General features: G+C 44.4%; 1 protein-coding gene across 1 annotated transcript in view; it reads right to left on the bottom strand.

Annotated features, from left to right (window-relative positions):
• Positions 1-1124: 1124 nt before the first annotated feature.
• LOC123774570 (uncharacterized) overlaps positions 1125-14511 on the bottom strand; it is a 30619-nt gene continuing 17232 nt past the window's right edge. The window contains exons 2-3 of the mRNA XM_045768934.2: positions 2388-2527; positions 1125-1262 (exon numbers count right to left, since the gene is read on the bottom strand). Coding sequence (XP_045624890.2) covers positions 2435-2527 — 93 coding nt within the window. The 3' untranslated portion in view covers positions 1125-1262; positions 2388-2434. The remainder of the gene's footprint in view (positions 1263-2387; positions 2528-14511) is intronic.

The raw sequence follows: 14511 nt of genomic DNA, 5'->3' as shown, positions 1-14511 counted from the left end.
AGCTCGTGTCTTTCTGCTCTTGTGTCAGTATCTTGGGTAAAAGCAAGGCTCTTACACATTATTGACTTAAATAGTACTGTATAGTCATACTGGATTAACCACTTCTGGTAATTGCTTACTAAGGAACTACTATTCCACTCCAGTTCTGTGGATTATCTCTTGCAGTCCGAACAAAATAACAGTAAACGTGCGAGTACAACATACACTTTTCTTTTGGTTACTGAAACAAAATATAAGATACATTTTATTTGTGTTATCATATGCAATTCACAAGTATAATATAAAAACTCTTAAACATTAACAAATATATAAAATTTAAAACCAGCTTGGAGCAATAGAAATCGGAAACTTTATTCACCTTAAATAGTATTAAAATGTATTGCACAGGGATTTTTTAGGTGTGGTCATAGAGTAATTTGTTAATGGCAACCAATGATTGCAAAGTCAGATCTGAGCCTCGCTTGTATAGGCAAATACAGAACTAATGATGAATTGAGGAGTACTATAAAACGAATAATACTTTGTAGTCAAAATAGATACCTTATTAAGGTATTATTAGTCTTTTAATACATCTAGTAAGTCTGATAGGAAAGCTGAAAATATTGGAGAAATTTATTATGTTAGCCTCAATTGGTTCCTTAAGATTACAATGAAGAATTGTTTTTTCCTTAAATTTACTCTAAAATTTGGAATTTGCATGGGGCCCAAAATGTTATGTCGATTTAGCTTGATAGTGTGTTTGATGTTTAAAAGTGGTAGAGTATAAATAAGTTAATATTTTAATGAAGTTAGTTATAAGTGGAAAACCTGGTGGCAGCTTTTGGCAAAGAATTTAACTATTTTATATACCACAGCACCATAATTGTTATAATATGCTAACAATTACCATTCTTCTTTTTGCATAATTTCTTCCATTTATTATTCGGTATATTGGTTTACTCAAATATATATTATGTATATTAATTATAGAAATTGTGAACATGTTAAAAACAAAACCTAAGCCATACTTGTTTCATGTTGGGACAGCATTTACCTACCATAGAAAATTAAATTGTGCACTTAATAGAATGTTAATAAATCATGCATTAGGACTTGTATAACAACTTTAAAGCTAACCATATTTTTGCAAAAAATTCAATTAAAGATAAATAGAATGTATTTATGTATAATTACAGCACAAAATACAAAAGGTAGAGCAAAGTTTCCTTCTAGGACTCTTCTTTCACTTGTCTTCATCACTGTTGGTGTCTTCAGCCTTTCATCTGAAAGTAAAAATGATTACAAATACAAATATTTATTCAGGTAAAGTACATACATACAAGGTGAAATACAAAAGTTAATGGATTCATAGATAAAGCTAGTACATACAATGCCTAAAGCCACTATTATGCAAAGCGTTTCGGGCAGTCAGTGTCGGTGAAGCACTGACTAATAATTCATTGTGTCAGGAGACAGGCAGCCAAAGTGTATTCATACACGTTAGATTTGTATCGAGGTCTCCCCTCCCCAGAGTTGAATTACTGACCCTGTCCAAGATGCAACCCCACAGCAAGCTGACTAACTCCTGGGTACCAAAACATTGGCATTTCTTCATCTTCTGGTGTATGGTTTGGTCATCATATCTTCAGCCAGGTTATTGTAACTTGTCTGTACAAGTTGAATGGGAAAATAAAGAGAGTTGGAGGAAGGACACCCGAGAGTGTATAACCGAGAGATAACTTCCCATAGGTTCAACAGTGGATGTAGCACATGACAACAGGTTCTGTCTGATGTGGAGTTTTAATATTCATTGTGGGCATTTCTCGTAAGACATGAGGCACTGCCAGATGACTTCTTGAGGTGTTGTAGGCATCAGAGAGGTGCCAAAAGAGGAGGGGGGTGTACTACTTTTTGTTTTCTTTTTATCATTCACTGCTGAGGGAGGGACTGGTGGAGACGAGGGTGTCTGAAGCTCACATGATCAACAGCAATTCAGTTTGGACCCCTGGTCTCTTTTTGCTGTTCAGCAAGAGCAGTAAGAGTTTAGTGAGCAAGGTAGTGAATTAAGGTAACCTCCTTTGATAACCAACTTAATCCTCCACACAATATGCACATCTAATATACCATCTGCTCAAAAAAATGTACAGTAGTTCTTTAAAAGCATTCTTTCCTCTCCCTCTCCTGTCTCTGAGCATTATAGTACTCTATTATAATTTAAACAAGAATTCTAGCTTCTCTAGCTTTCAGCATGCTAACTCTAAAACCTCAGTTATTCTTGTAAGGAAGGCAGTGTGTATCAGATAGATTTTATAAATCTCGCAGGCAAAACTTTTATCTTCAAATAGTCATCTATCATATTGGTCCGTGTGTACATACAAGGCAGTGAAATATGCTTTTAGACTACAAACTTTTTAATCTGGAGCTGCAGTGTACGAGGCCCCAGTGGCAGAAGACATCAGAAGTAACGAAGACCGATAGTGTCACACTTAACAATGTCAAGCTTATCTTGCAGTGACATTTTTCTTGTGTGACTACTGTTGCTGCTGATCTGCAAATTAGATGAGAAATAAATCTTCAGTAAACTCAATGTGACATTCATAGAAACCAAAGACAATAAAAAATATAATAAATCCATCAAGACATGTTACCTAGTAGGCTCGTCAATGCAACTCGGATATACTAATAAACCCACCCAAACATTAATACTTCATTCCCTTGTGCATGTACAGTATAAAAAAAAAAAACAGAAAATCATCATGTGATCACAATTTCTTGCTTAATTAAATTGCAATTGAGCTAAACCTTTCGATTACCTGCTCATTAATGAATTAAAATGTGGCCAAACTCATCAGTGTACGAGTATCAAATTATGTCATTTTGTTTCAAATTTGACGGTTCCGTGCCCAAGAGCAATATGATGCCTGAAAGTGTTTATATGCTGTGCAGCCCATCCTCCAAACAAAGACCCAAAAGTGATTCCATGCACCCACCAAACCCCCCGTTTATGAATGAAAAACGGTTTACACGCAACTCGCAACTGATTTCGTTCGAACCCTTCCGGAACAAGTGGTTCGCTGACAAATTCTGTTCGAACCACAACACTGTAACTGCTACACCCAAGTACTACAAATACAAATAGTTGCCAACATAACCTAAACACCTAACCTAACCAAACCTATGCCTATACTGTATATGCACAATATGCTAATATATTATAATGTTAATTTATATTTGAGAAAATTCCCATTTTGAATGAACAGCATGTAAAAATTTATGAATGTGTCTGTGGGGTTGGCCTCTGGATGTAATGGACTTGAGTCGAGGATGGGTTGATGCTGTAAGGTGAAAAAAAGTTGCTCGCAGATACCTACAGATTTCTCGCATCATATAATGTAAATGAAAAATAGTGCTGTCTACTATCTAAAACCTGCATAACACATAAAGAATTTTTATTTCCATTATTGTGCATTGTACAACAACTTAGGGCAGAGATCAACTAGCCATCTTGGTTAAAACTTGACTTTATGATCACCACCCTCTCCATTTTCCCAGTTCACTCGCACAGAATTTTATATTTCATTACCCAAGGCACAGATTATTATGAAAGCTTTGAAGTAAAATAATTTGTTGATAACCAGTGTAGTAGTAGTAGGCATCATCAGTCTCGGGAGACTATGAAGTTGCACTCTGGTTGTTGGTCTGGAGTGGCCTCTCCAGGGCGCAAAGCCAGGGTAGGTTGATACGGGAGTTTTAAGTAAGCGTTAATATTTCAATTCAAAATTTGAAAATCTCTGCTCATACTTCACTTAAATTCATAATACATTACATTTTTTTCAATGGTATGTACGGTCTGCAGCATATGTAATATTACATTTTACTGTGTGGCAGACTGCATAGAATAGTCAGGTTGTTGAGTATTACCATTTTGCGAATAGATGGCTCAAATAAGTTAACTGTATATATAAATAGAAAAAAAAAAAACAATGATAAGTAATATTTATGATATGACATCGTATGAAAAATATTATACAAATACTGGTACAGAATTCTTAAATTTCAAATAAATAAATGAAAGGAATAGAGCCTAACATGAGCAGTAGATGGATGTGGCAGCAACTGCTACAGTTTCGGCAAGTGCAGCGGCAAAAGCAGCTTTGACTTGTTTTTGGACTGGATTAAAATTGTATTGTGAAGGCTAAGGTTTCCACTTCCATATGATCTGGTGGGGTGTAGCAGGTCAAGCATTAGACCACAATCTACAGTACAGTATTATGTACCAAAGGGGGTATAGTACATGGCAAGGGGCTCGTGTGTGTGGGTATACAAGGTAGCGTCTAGTTGGTAGACTGTTCACAGTTGTCCACAGTGACACGTATTAACAAAAATTGTGACCTTGTACAATCTTCTTCCTCCCTTTCCTCAAAGTCAACTTTACTTTACGTTAGTATGGCCGTGGTCACTTGTCCCTCGATCGAATTCTTGGTGAATCGGATACTTTTGATATTGTTCGCCTTGTGCGTTTCTGTTCTCATATTGGCATCCTGAGTGATATTTAGCACCCTCTGATTATTCCATACATTTGTTGGTGCTACATAGCCTTCCCAGCTTGGTGCCTTCTTTGATAATTACTTACATACTTACATTTGTATGGATTTGTCAGTGTCTTTCTTCATTCTTCTTGTGTATTTAATTTAAAATTACAAATATATTGTTGTACTACTGAGAACGGTACCCAGCCACTTTGACCTGGACGGTAAAGCGACGGTCTTGCTTCATGCAGGTCGGCATTCAATCCCCGACCGTTGTAGTCAGGGATTGAATCCAAGTAGTTGGGCACCATTCCTTCCCCCCGTCCCATCCCAATTCTTTTTTTTTTTCCTGACCTCTTCCAAGTGTTATAAAGTCGTAATGGTTTGGTGCTTTCCCCAGATAATTAAACAAAAAAATTATTGAGAATGGTGTCTTGGGTGTTGGCCCAATGAATGAATGACATCAAAATGCAAATAAGTGGGTTATAACCAAAGCAAGCATTGGTTCATCCACCTCTAAATGTTTATACCACAGTTTTTTTTCAATTTATCATCAAATAATTCGGTTATTGGAATGAAATTAAAACACAAAATTTGCTTCTTCCATACATTTTGCGATTGTATGGAAGGCTAACACGACCATAAAACAAAAATTAACAAAGTATAACTACAGGCAAGAAACATATGACTGATATACATCCACAGTCAACTTAGTAACATTCGGCAAAACATTGAAACAAAAACAATGGATTATGAAATAAAAAAAAAACAAGTACAGAGACCTCTTGTCAACCAATACTTAAAGTAATGTAGATAGACTTTCAGCCTTACTTGATATGCATTCCATATCAGGTATTAATAGAACTCTACAAGATACCAATGTATACCAATAAATTGGGTGTATGATAACGAAGCCCCCACCCCCCACACACAGTACATCAGTTGATTGACGGTTGAGAGGCGTGACCAAAGAGCCAGAGTTCAACCCTCGCAAGCACAACTAGGTAGGTACACACATGCTGCAGCATAGCAAAGACTCCTACATATAACACAGCCTCCCCCCCCCCACACACACACTGCAGCATAACAGTGCCTCTCCCCACACTGCAGCATAACAGTGCCCCTCCCCACACTGCAGCATAACAGTGCCCCTCCCCACGCTGCAGCATAACAGTGCCTCTCCCCACGCTGCAGCATAACAGTGCCCCTCCCCACACTGCAGCATAACAGTGCCTCTCCCCACGCTGCAGCATAACAGTGCCCCTCCCCACACTGCAGCATAACAGTGCTCCTCCCCCACGCTGCAGCATAACAGTGCTCCTCCCCCACGCTGCAGCATAACAGTGCCCCTCCTCACGCTGCAGCATAACAGTGCCCCTCTCCCACGCTGCAGCATAACAGTGCCCCTCCCCCACGCTGCAGCATAACAGTGCCCCTCCCCACACTGCAGCATAACAGTGCCTCTCCCCACACTGCAGCATAACAGTGCTCCTCCCCACTGCAGCATAACAGTGCCCCTCCCCACACTGCAGCATAACAGTGCCACAGTGCAGTGTAACAGCTGGAGTTCACAAATAACGTTCATCATATACACCCACAGTATATCAGTTCAGTATAAGAGCCACACAAAGTTCAGTATAACAGTGATGTCAGCGTAACAAAAGTGGTGGCCGTGAAAGTGGGTGGCGGGAGAAGGAAGTTAAGAGGTGATGTGGTAATTTCCTCACGTTGACCTTCACACCACTCATACAATACAGGGCGGGTGGCAGCCGCACGCGCTAACGAATCGCGAAAGGTAACGGGCGCACGGCTGACGAATCGCGAAAGGTAACGGACGCACGGCTGACGAATTGCGAATGGTAACGGGCGCACGGCTGACGAATCACGAAAGGTAACGAGCCCACGGCTGACGAAATCGCGAAAGGTAACGGACGCACGGCTAACGAATCGCGAAAGGTAACGGGCGCACGGCTGACGAATTGCGAAAGGTAACGGGCGCACGGCTGACGAATCGCGAAAGGTAACGGACGCACGGCTGACGAATCGCGAAAGGTAACGGGCGCACGGCTGACGAAACGCGAAAGATAACGGACGCACGGCTAACGAATCACAGAAGACTAACTCATTGGTGCCTATTTACTGCTAGGTGAAAGGTAATGTAGCCAACCATTTCTGTCCCGCCCGGTAGTCGAACCCAAGATCCCCTGCCGAGTCGAGAACGAAACCTACCACCGAGACTCATGACTGGCCAGAAAGCTGTTGTTGTTGATATAGATTCAGCTACTCGGAACAAGTTCCAAGTAACATGGGCTATGGTGAGCCCGTAACAGGCCAGAAAGCGCGGGAACCACTACTTACAGTCAACAGATGGTTTAAGGGAAGAACAGAGCTTAAGTTCAACTCTCGCGACAAGCGAGCGAGTTCACTAGCATGCACAGATGCGCGGGAAAATTCACAAGTTAGCCAAATCTTGAATTGCTGGAGAAAAGACAGCACTCAAATGAAATGTAATATAAAAGGTGGCGGAGTCTTAACTCCTAATACGGGTTCATGTAATTCACTGTGTTGGGGGACAGGCAGTCAGTGTATATATACACGTTAGGCTTATATCGAGGTGCCCTCCAACGTCGAGCCACTGACCCCGCCCAGGATGCAACCTCCACAACACGTTGACTAAATCCTGGCTACCTATGTACTGCTAGGTGAACAAGGGTATTATGTGATAGGAAATGCGCCCTTCCATTTCTATCCCGCCCAGGATTCGAACTCGGAATTCTCTATTGAAAGTCGAGAACGAGCCCGACTGTATTTCTCTATTGAAAGTCGAGAACGAGCCCGACTGTATTTCTCTATTGAAAGTCGAGAACGAGCCCGACTGTACTACCAGGACCCCTATATACAAACCATATGATGATCAAATGCTTAAAAATGTGGGGCCCAGGAAGGGAAGGGAACTATCAGGAGGAAGTGCTAAATCATTACGACTATATAGCACTGTGAAGTGGTCAGGATAAGGATTTGGGATGAGACTGAATGGAAGGAATGGTGCACCAACCACTTGGACGGTCGGGGATTGACCGCCGACTTGCATGAAGCATGAATCATTTGCAGCAAACCCTACAAGAACAAAATAAAAGTACACCCACGCGCATAGTCCTAACACAAAGCAAAATCCTGTTTACTTTTTATAAGGCACTTATGTAAAACAGTGCAAGCCTTACACAGCCATGGTGAAGAAAAAGTGGTGTTTTAGCTGTGAAGCCTAACAATACCAGTCTGTGTGAGCCGCTGTGGACCAAGGTAACTTGCCTCCAATTAGCATTGCCAACCACAACGCTCCACCGGTCAAAGGTATACTACCAAATAGAATAAATTGTACTATCCTGAATTTTCCCTAGAGCCATCATCTATTTAGTGGCCCCGACGGGGGCAGGAAGTCGACAGATTGTCAAAGGTCTCCCCCCCCCTCCCTTGTTCCTGAGTTTGTTTTTGTTCCAACTATTTTGAACTCTTCCCACCTCCTTGTTATCCCTTGAGAGGGAAGGAGACGAGGGTCGCTGCTTCGAGCTCTCCCTCGAACGTCTCGCTTAACGGTACCGAGGTGTGTACACTCACCACCGACACCACAGGTTTTTCCTCGTAGACACTTAGACAAATGTCAGGACAGTGTTGGGCGTGTGCTGTGGTCTGGTGGGGGGGAGAGGGGAGTTGGAGGGTGGTTCCGCCCTTCTTGTTTCCTGCCCGGGGGGGCTTGGGGAGGGGACACTCCCTGCTATAGTGGCCTGCCGGGGGATCGAATCCCATGTTCAGCCCTATAAACAAATTATCCATTTCGAGATTTACAGAATGATCTTAACGAAGTTAGAGCAACATTGAGGCTGCACGTGATGATAACTGGCAGGATCATTTTCTGTCATGGCGAGGACGTACAGGCTGTGGTTGAGCCGGTACAAACTATCCCACAGCTTGACTTCAACGACTGACCTCACCCAGGACGCACTCCACACCAGTCTCCTATCTCCCCAGGCACATTTATTGACAGATGAACCGAGGCATCAGGTGTAAGAAACGTGTCCAAAAGTATAATCATGCACGGAAATCGAACCCGAGACCTTTTGGTCACCAGGCTATTGAGCTGAATGTGCCACACGATACAGCCGGAAGGACTCACACGCACCTCCGAACACAGACATACACTGTAGTGTATTCTAAGCAGTATATAACCCCTTTCTCCCTGTATACGGCATAGCCTCGTGTATCTCAGATTGGATAAAGCTCTTACGGGTTAAAGGTTACGTGCAAATAAAGTCTACTCTCACATCGGCGTTTCTTTGCCGCAAGGCTGCGCTGTAGCACAGTAGTCTACGTCCCCGGATCACAATCGAAGGGCCTGTGTTCAGTCTCCGGGCGGAACAAATGATTGCACACGTTTCGTTTCACTTCGTCCCACTGTTCACCTAGTAGTAAAATAGGTACTGGGAAGTTAACTACAGTTAGCTGTATGTTCAGCAAAGTCAAAAGTTAGCCAAGATAAGTGTAAGTACGTACTGGTTTCCTGCCCCCAACAACGGGAATTATTACCTGAAACAAACATACAAGTCATGAATAAATTGCGTTTAGGTAAATTAAATCATTTCATACAATGTTAATAATTGCCCATGACGGAGCCTCATGTACATGTATTGTAAGAAGAGATCCAGGAAAACAAAAGAGCAACACAGACAAATTTGTGTTTATACAAATCAACACAGTCTGTGTCTGTGTTGATACAAATCAACACAGTCTGTGTCTGTGTTGATACAAATCAACACAGTCTGTGTCTGTGTTGATACAAATCAACACAGTCTGTGTCTGTGTTGATACAAATCAACGCAGACAAAAAATCTAGACAAATGTGTTGAAGGTAAAATAAGAGCAGGAAGACCACACGGTAAGGAGAAGGAGGAGGAAGAGGACGGTGATGCAACACACACGAGGAAGACAGCCACACGGAGGAGACTACAAGGAAGCCAACGCAACTTGGCAAACTGGACAGACCAGCACATAAACTGTCGTGCCAACTATTATGGTGAAGAGAATATATAACGAATCCTCAAGACAACGCTGCAACGAAGGGACTGAGAAATGCTCAGAAAGTAGCGTCCTCTCTGAACATTGTTCTCACTGTTTGTGTCAGATAAGGAGCTCTCTAAGGACGGTGTTGTAGAACTGAAATATTATCTACAATGTAAACAAAAAAAAAATCATTATACTCTCGTTTGTTTTATAGTCGTGCTCTTATACACTAGTGTACCTGTACACCAGTAGATTGACAGATGAAAGGCGGGCCAAAGAGCTGAAGCTCAACCCCCGCAAGCGCCACTAGGTGGGTACATGTTTCATAACAATAATCCTACCGTATCTGAAGCTGTGTTTATACAGTATCTTAACTGTAATGAGATACAATGTTACATGAGTCTGTAGTACTGTAGGCTACGTTCTCGTCTCATAATCGTGGATCCCGATTCCCGGGCGGGATAGACATGGTTGGTAACGTTTCCTTTCACCTGGTGCATCTCCACCTAGCAGTAAATAGGTAGCCGGAGTTAGGCAACCGGTGTGGGACTGCATCCTGGGGAAGGTCGGTAGTTCGACCTTGGGAACCTCCATACCAGAGTACAGGCGTCCTCTCCATCACGACAGGAATTATATAAATTGTAGACTAAATTTAAATGTAAGTTCCCGTCAAAAGCACTTACAGTATATGCGATCTAACATCCTATCAATTCAAGAGTAAAAATCAATCTATATATAACAAAAATAGTCAAGAGGAGGCTACTAAAAGCCCGAGGATGGAACGGAAGTTGGATTGTTAACTCGGAGGACTGTTGTCGTGCGGGAGAAACCAGCTCAGGGAACCGGCCCGGGGGAGCAAGCCCGCCCGCACTACCTTGACCCCATTGTCTACGTACATCCTGGTCCTCCCCGGGGGTGATACACCAGCCACCGGGATTATCACTACACAAGCAACACGAGAGACATCTCCCGTCACGCAGGGTACAGTCGCACCTCCACAGATCTCCAGTATCAGCTCTTGATACTGGTAATGGCTCAAAAGTGTCAACACTTACGGGCTATTCATGCCCGTGCCACCTTTTTCGGTGACTTAATCTTCATCAATCATCAATCACTACACAAGCCACCGGTCGTAGAGATGTGTTCTCAGTTGACCCAGTTTTCCGATGCGCCTCCCAGAGGAAAGCTACGTTCCTCACGCGCGCTCAGTTGTTTCATGTGTTCTTGCCCGTAACAACTGATTGGCAGTTAAGGTGTTGATCATTCGTTCATTCGTGACTAGCCCGAGTACGGCTGTATTATACAGCGTTGATGCATCCACTGCATATTACACAAGTGGATTTAGATTCTCACTTCCGCGTGTTTGTCACGCTTATAGGGATACTGGAGTTCAACCAATGAAAGTGAGTTTTGTTTTTCTAAGAGGCCCGATGGTACCCTAGAACAGGCTCTTATCCCTGTGAAGTGTTTACACCCTCACAAGAATGTGTATCCTGTCACTCAGGCTCATGTCTCAGAGCCATTCCGACCCCCTCCTCCTAAACCACCATCAGCTCGCCGCTCCCACACTGCCTCCCGGCGCCCACCCACCTCCCACACTCATACCCACCACCCACCTCCCACACTCACACCCAGCACCCATCTCCCACACTGCCACCCGGCGCCCACCCACACCCCACACTCATACCCACCACCCACCTCCCACACTCACACCCAGCACCCATCTCCCACACTGCCACCCGGCGCCCACCCACACCCCACACTGCCACCCAGCGTCCACCCACCTCCCACACTGTCACCCGGCGCCCACCCACCTCCCACACTGCTACCCGGCGCCCACCCACCTCCCACACTGTCACCCGGCGCCCACCCACCTCCCACACTGCCACCCGGCGCCCACCCACCTCCCACACTGCCACCCGGCGCCCACCCACACCCCACACTCACACCCGGCGCCCACCCACCTCCCACACTGCCACCCGGCGCCCACCCACCTCCCACACTGCCACCCGGCGCCCACCCACACCCCACACCCCACACTGCCACCCAGCGTCCACCCACACCCCACACTGCCACCCGGCGCCCACCCACCTCCCACACTGCCACCCGGCGCCCACCCACACCCCACACTGCCACCCGGCGCCCACCCACACCCCACACTGCCACCCGGCGCCCACCCACACCCCACACTGCCACCCAGCACCCACCCACACCCCACACTGCCACCCGGCGCCCACCCACACCCCACACTGCCACCCAGCACCCACCCACACCCCACACTGCCACCCAGCACCCACCCACACCCCACACTGCCACCCGGCGCCCACCCACACCCCACACTGCCACCCAGCACCCACCCACACCCCACACTGCCACCCGGCGCCCACCCACACCCCACACTGCCACCCAGCACCCACCCACACCCCACACTGCCACCCGGCGCCCACAACACACTCTGCTACACGTCCACACAACACCAGCGCCTGGCTGACAGCGGCTGCCGTTATAAGCTACTCGCTCTCATCTTGTGGTGTTGCCGGGACCCGATTTGTGACGACTTTAATCCTGGAATTATTTTGTTTGCATATACATTATATTTATATATTAATATATGGATGGATCAGCACATTCTTCTAAAATGAAAGTACTTACAGTAACACTGTGGTCGAAAGTGCAAATATATCTTGATGGACCAGCAAAAAGTAGACTTTATAGTACTGAATTTTGGACAAACCGGAAAAGCTTATATTTTTTTATGTTGTTAATATGACTTAACCTAACCATCCTAGGCCTAATACACGCTCTCTGTGGCCTAATGTAGTACATATGTGTACTATACTAGGCCTAGGACAATTTATTTTGTTTTTGGCTTTATTTTTTCTGGACTATATAAAAAAGTACAAAAAGTGCCTTACTGGGGCTCCATTATTACTTATTGGTACGATCGGGCACATGGTTACAAAAAGTACCATCAAACCAGGAGGATGGATGCCGCCAACCTTCGCTAATGTTACGCAGCTATCTGAATCAGTTCAGTTTAGTTTCAAAGCAAATTGTGGATCACTTTATACTGCCGTGTTTATATCTCTCAGCGTGCGAGGCGATGCCAACGGTCTGAGCTGATAAGACGCTCTCTTTACCTTTGTGGCTATAACCTGCAGGGAACCGTAACCACGTGAGGATAGGGGGGGGTAGAAATAGCGTACGCTACTCTATCCCTTTGAGATGTATTTTATTGCCTCAAATAAACGTACTTGAACTTGAACCACGTAAAGCCTCGGCTGCATCTTCCAAATGCAGCACTCATACATCATATTATTACATCATATTATGCAGCACTAGCATGCCAGCACTCATCATCTGCCTCCACACTGCCTTTCTCACGGCACCCAGCATCTAGCGCTGCACCAGCGCCTACTGCATGCCCTGCAATTCACCTTTACAGTATTCAAGGTCTACCTCAGATTGCCACGTCTTCCGCAACATCCAATGCTTAACACAGGATTTATCTCCTGCCACTGTACACTATGGCATAATTGTCTACCACAGTACGACAATACCCACTCCTGCCATAACACTGCAAATTCAGTGCAACACTCAACTTTTACAGCATCCTTCGTCTTGGTGAACACTTCGTCTCTTAGAGCACCCTATATATTACCCAGAAACTCATTCCTTAAATTGTAAAAGATTTTCACAGCACCCTTCATCTTTTATTGAATTATATCCCCCAACATCAATGGCAAATTTGCAACTATTATGGCTATCAAACAAATTCGATTACCTTCCCCCACCTTATCACTGCGTATGAGCGCAGTATATCTCCGGATATCTGCCGAGGCGAACACAGTGTGGACAAAGATCACAGCACATCAGACAGGAAAACCTGACTGGGCTGCTTCAGGTCGGACGCAACGAGCGATCAGGGCTAAAACTCCTGACTTCATACAGTAATTATTTACCGTAATCATCGCGGCCTCTATACGTCAGCCTTTGTGATCACTTTCGCAAAAACTATAGTCATATCCAGTGTGTTCATAAGCCACTCGTTTACATCTCGCTCGCGCAGTGTGGAGATACGAAGCTGGCCGTCATGCACGTATATACATGACGCTAAGTTGGAAAGCTAACATTGTGAGGGGGGAATATGTCCGCGTCGAACCTTAATTACACAAAACTGTAATAAAGACATCAAGGGTCTTAAGTCTCCAATGTCACGCCGACCGAGGAAACAACCTTGTAATGTGAGAGAGCTGCTTGAGGTGTTAAACAAGGGCAAATGATTGTGGATAAGAAATCTGATCCTTGGTAGAGAGTTGTAGCTTTGTGGATAGGTAATCAACGGAGCAGGCGCGCAGGTAGAGTGAAGAAGGCAAAACAAACATGCTTTCAATACCAATATGATAAAATTAATGCAAAAAATAACAAGGTTATTTATTGTTCCGTTAACTACGAATTCGCTCCAGCTGGCTCGTATAAAAATAGGTGGAGTTAAAGGTCAAGCAGACAGTCTCAAGCCGCACAAACAACGCTTCTCTTCTTTTACTATTAGATGTGACGCAAAACAATACAAGAATAGACATTCGTCCTCAGAAGCACCCTTGAAAAGAAACCAACTGGCACTTCGGACTACTGATAGCCATTCACTTTAAATTTAACACAAACACACTCACTCTCACTCTCACTCACTCACTATCACCTTCATTCGATAATGACTCCCAACTCTCACTCAGTGATAGCAGGAAAAATCAATCAAGATCTTTCAGTGTCGCCAAAAAGCAGACGACGTGGACACGAGGGAGGAACACGCCAGTATATTCCTGGTGTTCCATGTTAGCTTCGGCCCCCATGCTTGACGCCTGGGTCTGGCTCACAGCTCTGGGCTGTCAACAACTCTGCAACAGAGAAACATGAACAAAGGCATTTCCGCCTGTGATATTTCTGCCCA

Source organism: Procambarus clarkii, chromosome 51 (assembly GCF_040958095.1).
Source record: "Procambarus clarkii isolate CNS0578487 chromosome 51, FALCON_Pclarkii_2.0, whole genome shotgun sequence".
Lineage (NCBI taxonomy): Eukaryota > Metazoa > Arthropoda > Malacostraca > Decapoda > Cambaridae > Procambarus > Procambarus clarkii.
This window is presented reverse-complemented; position numbering and strand designations above follow the sequence as displayed.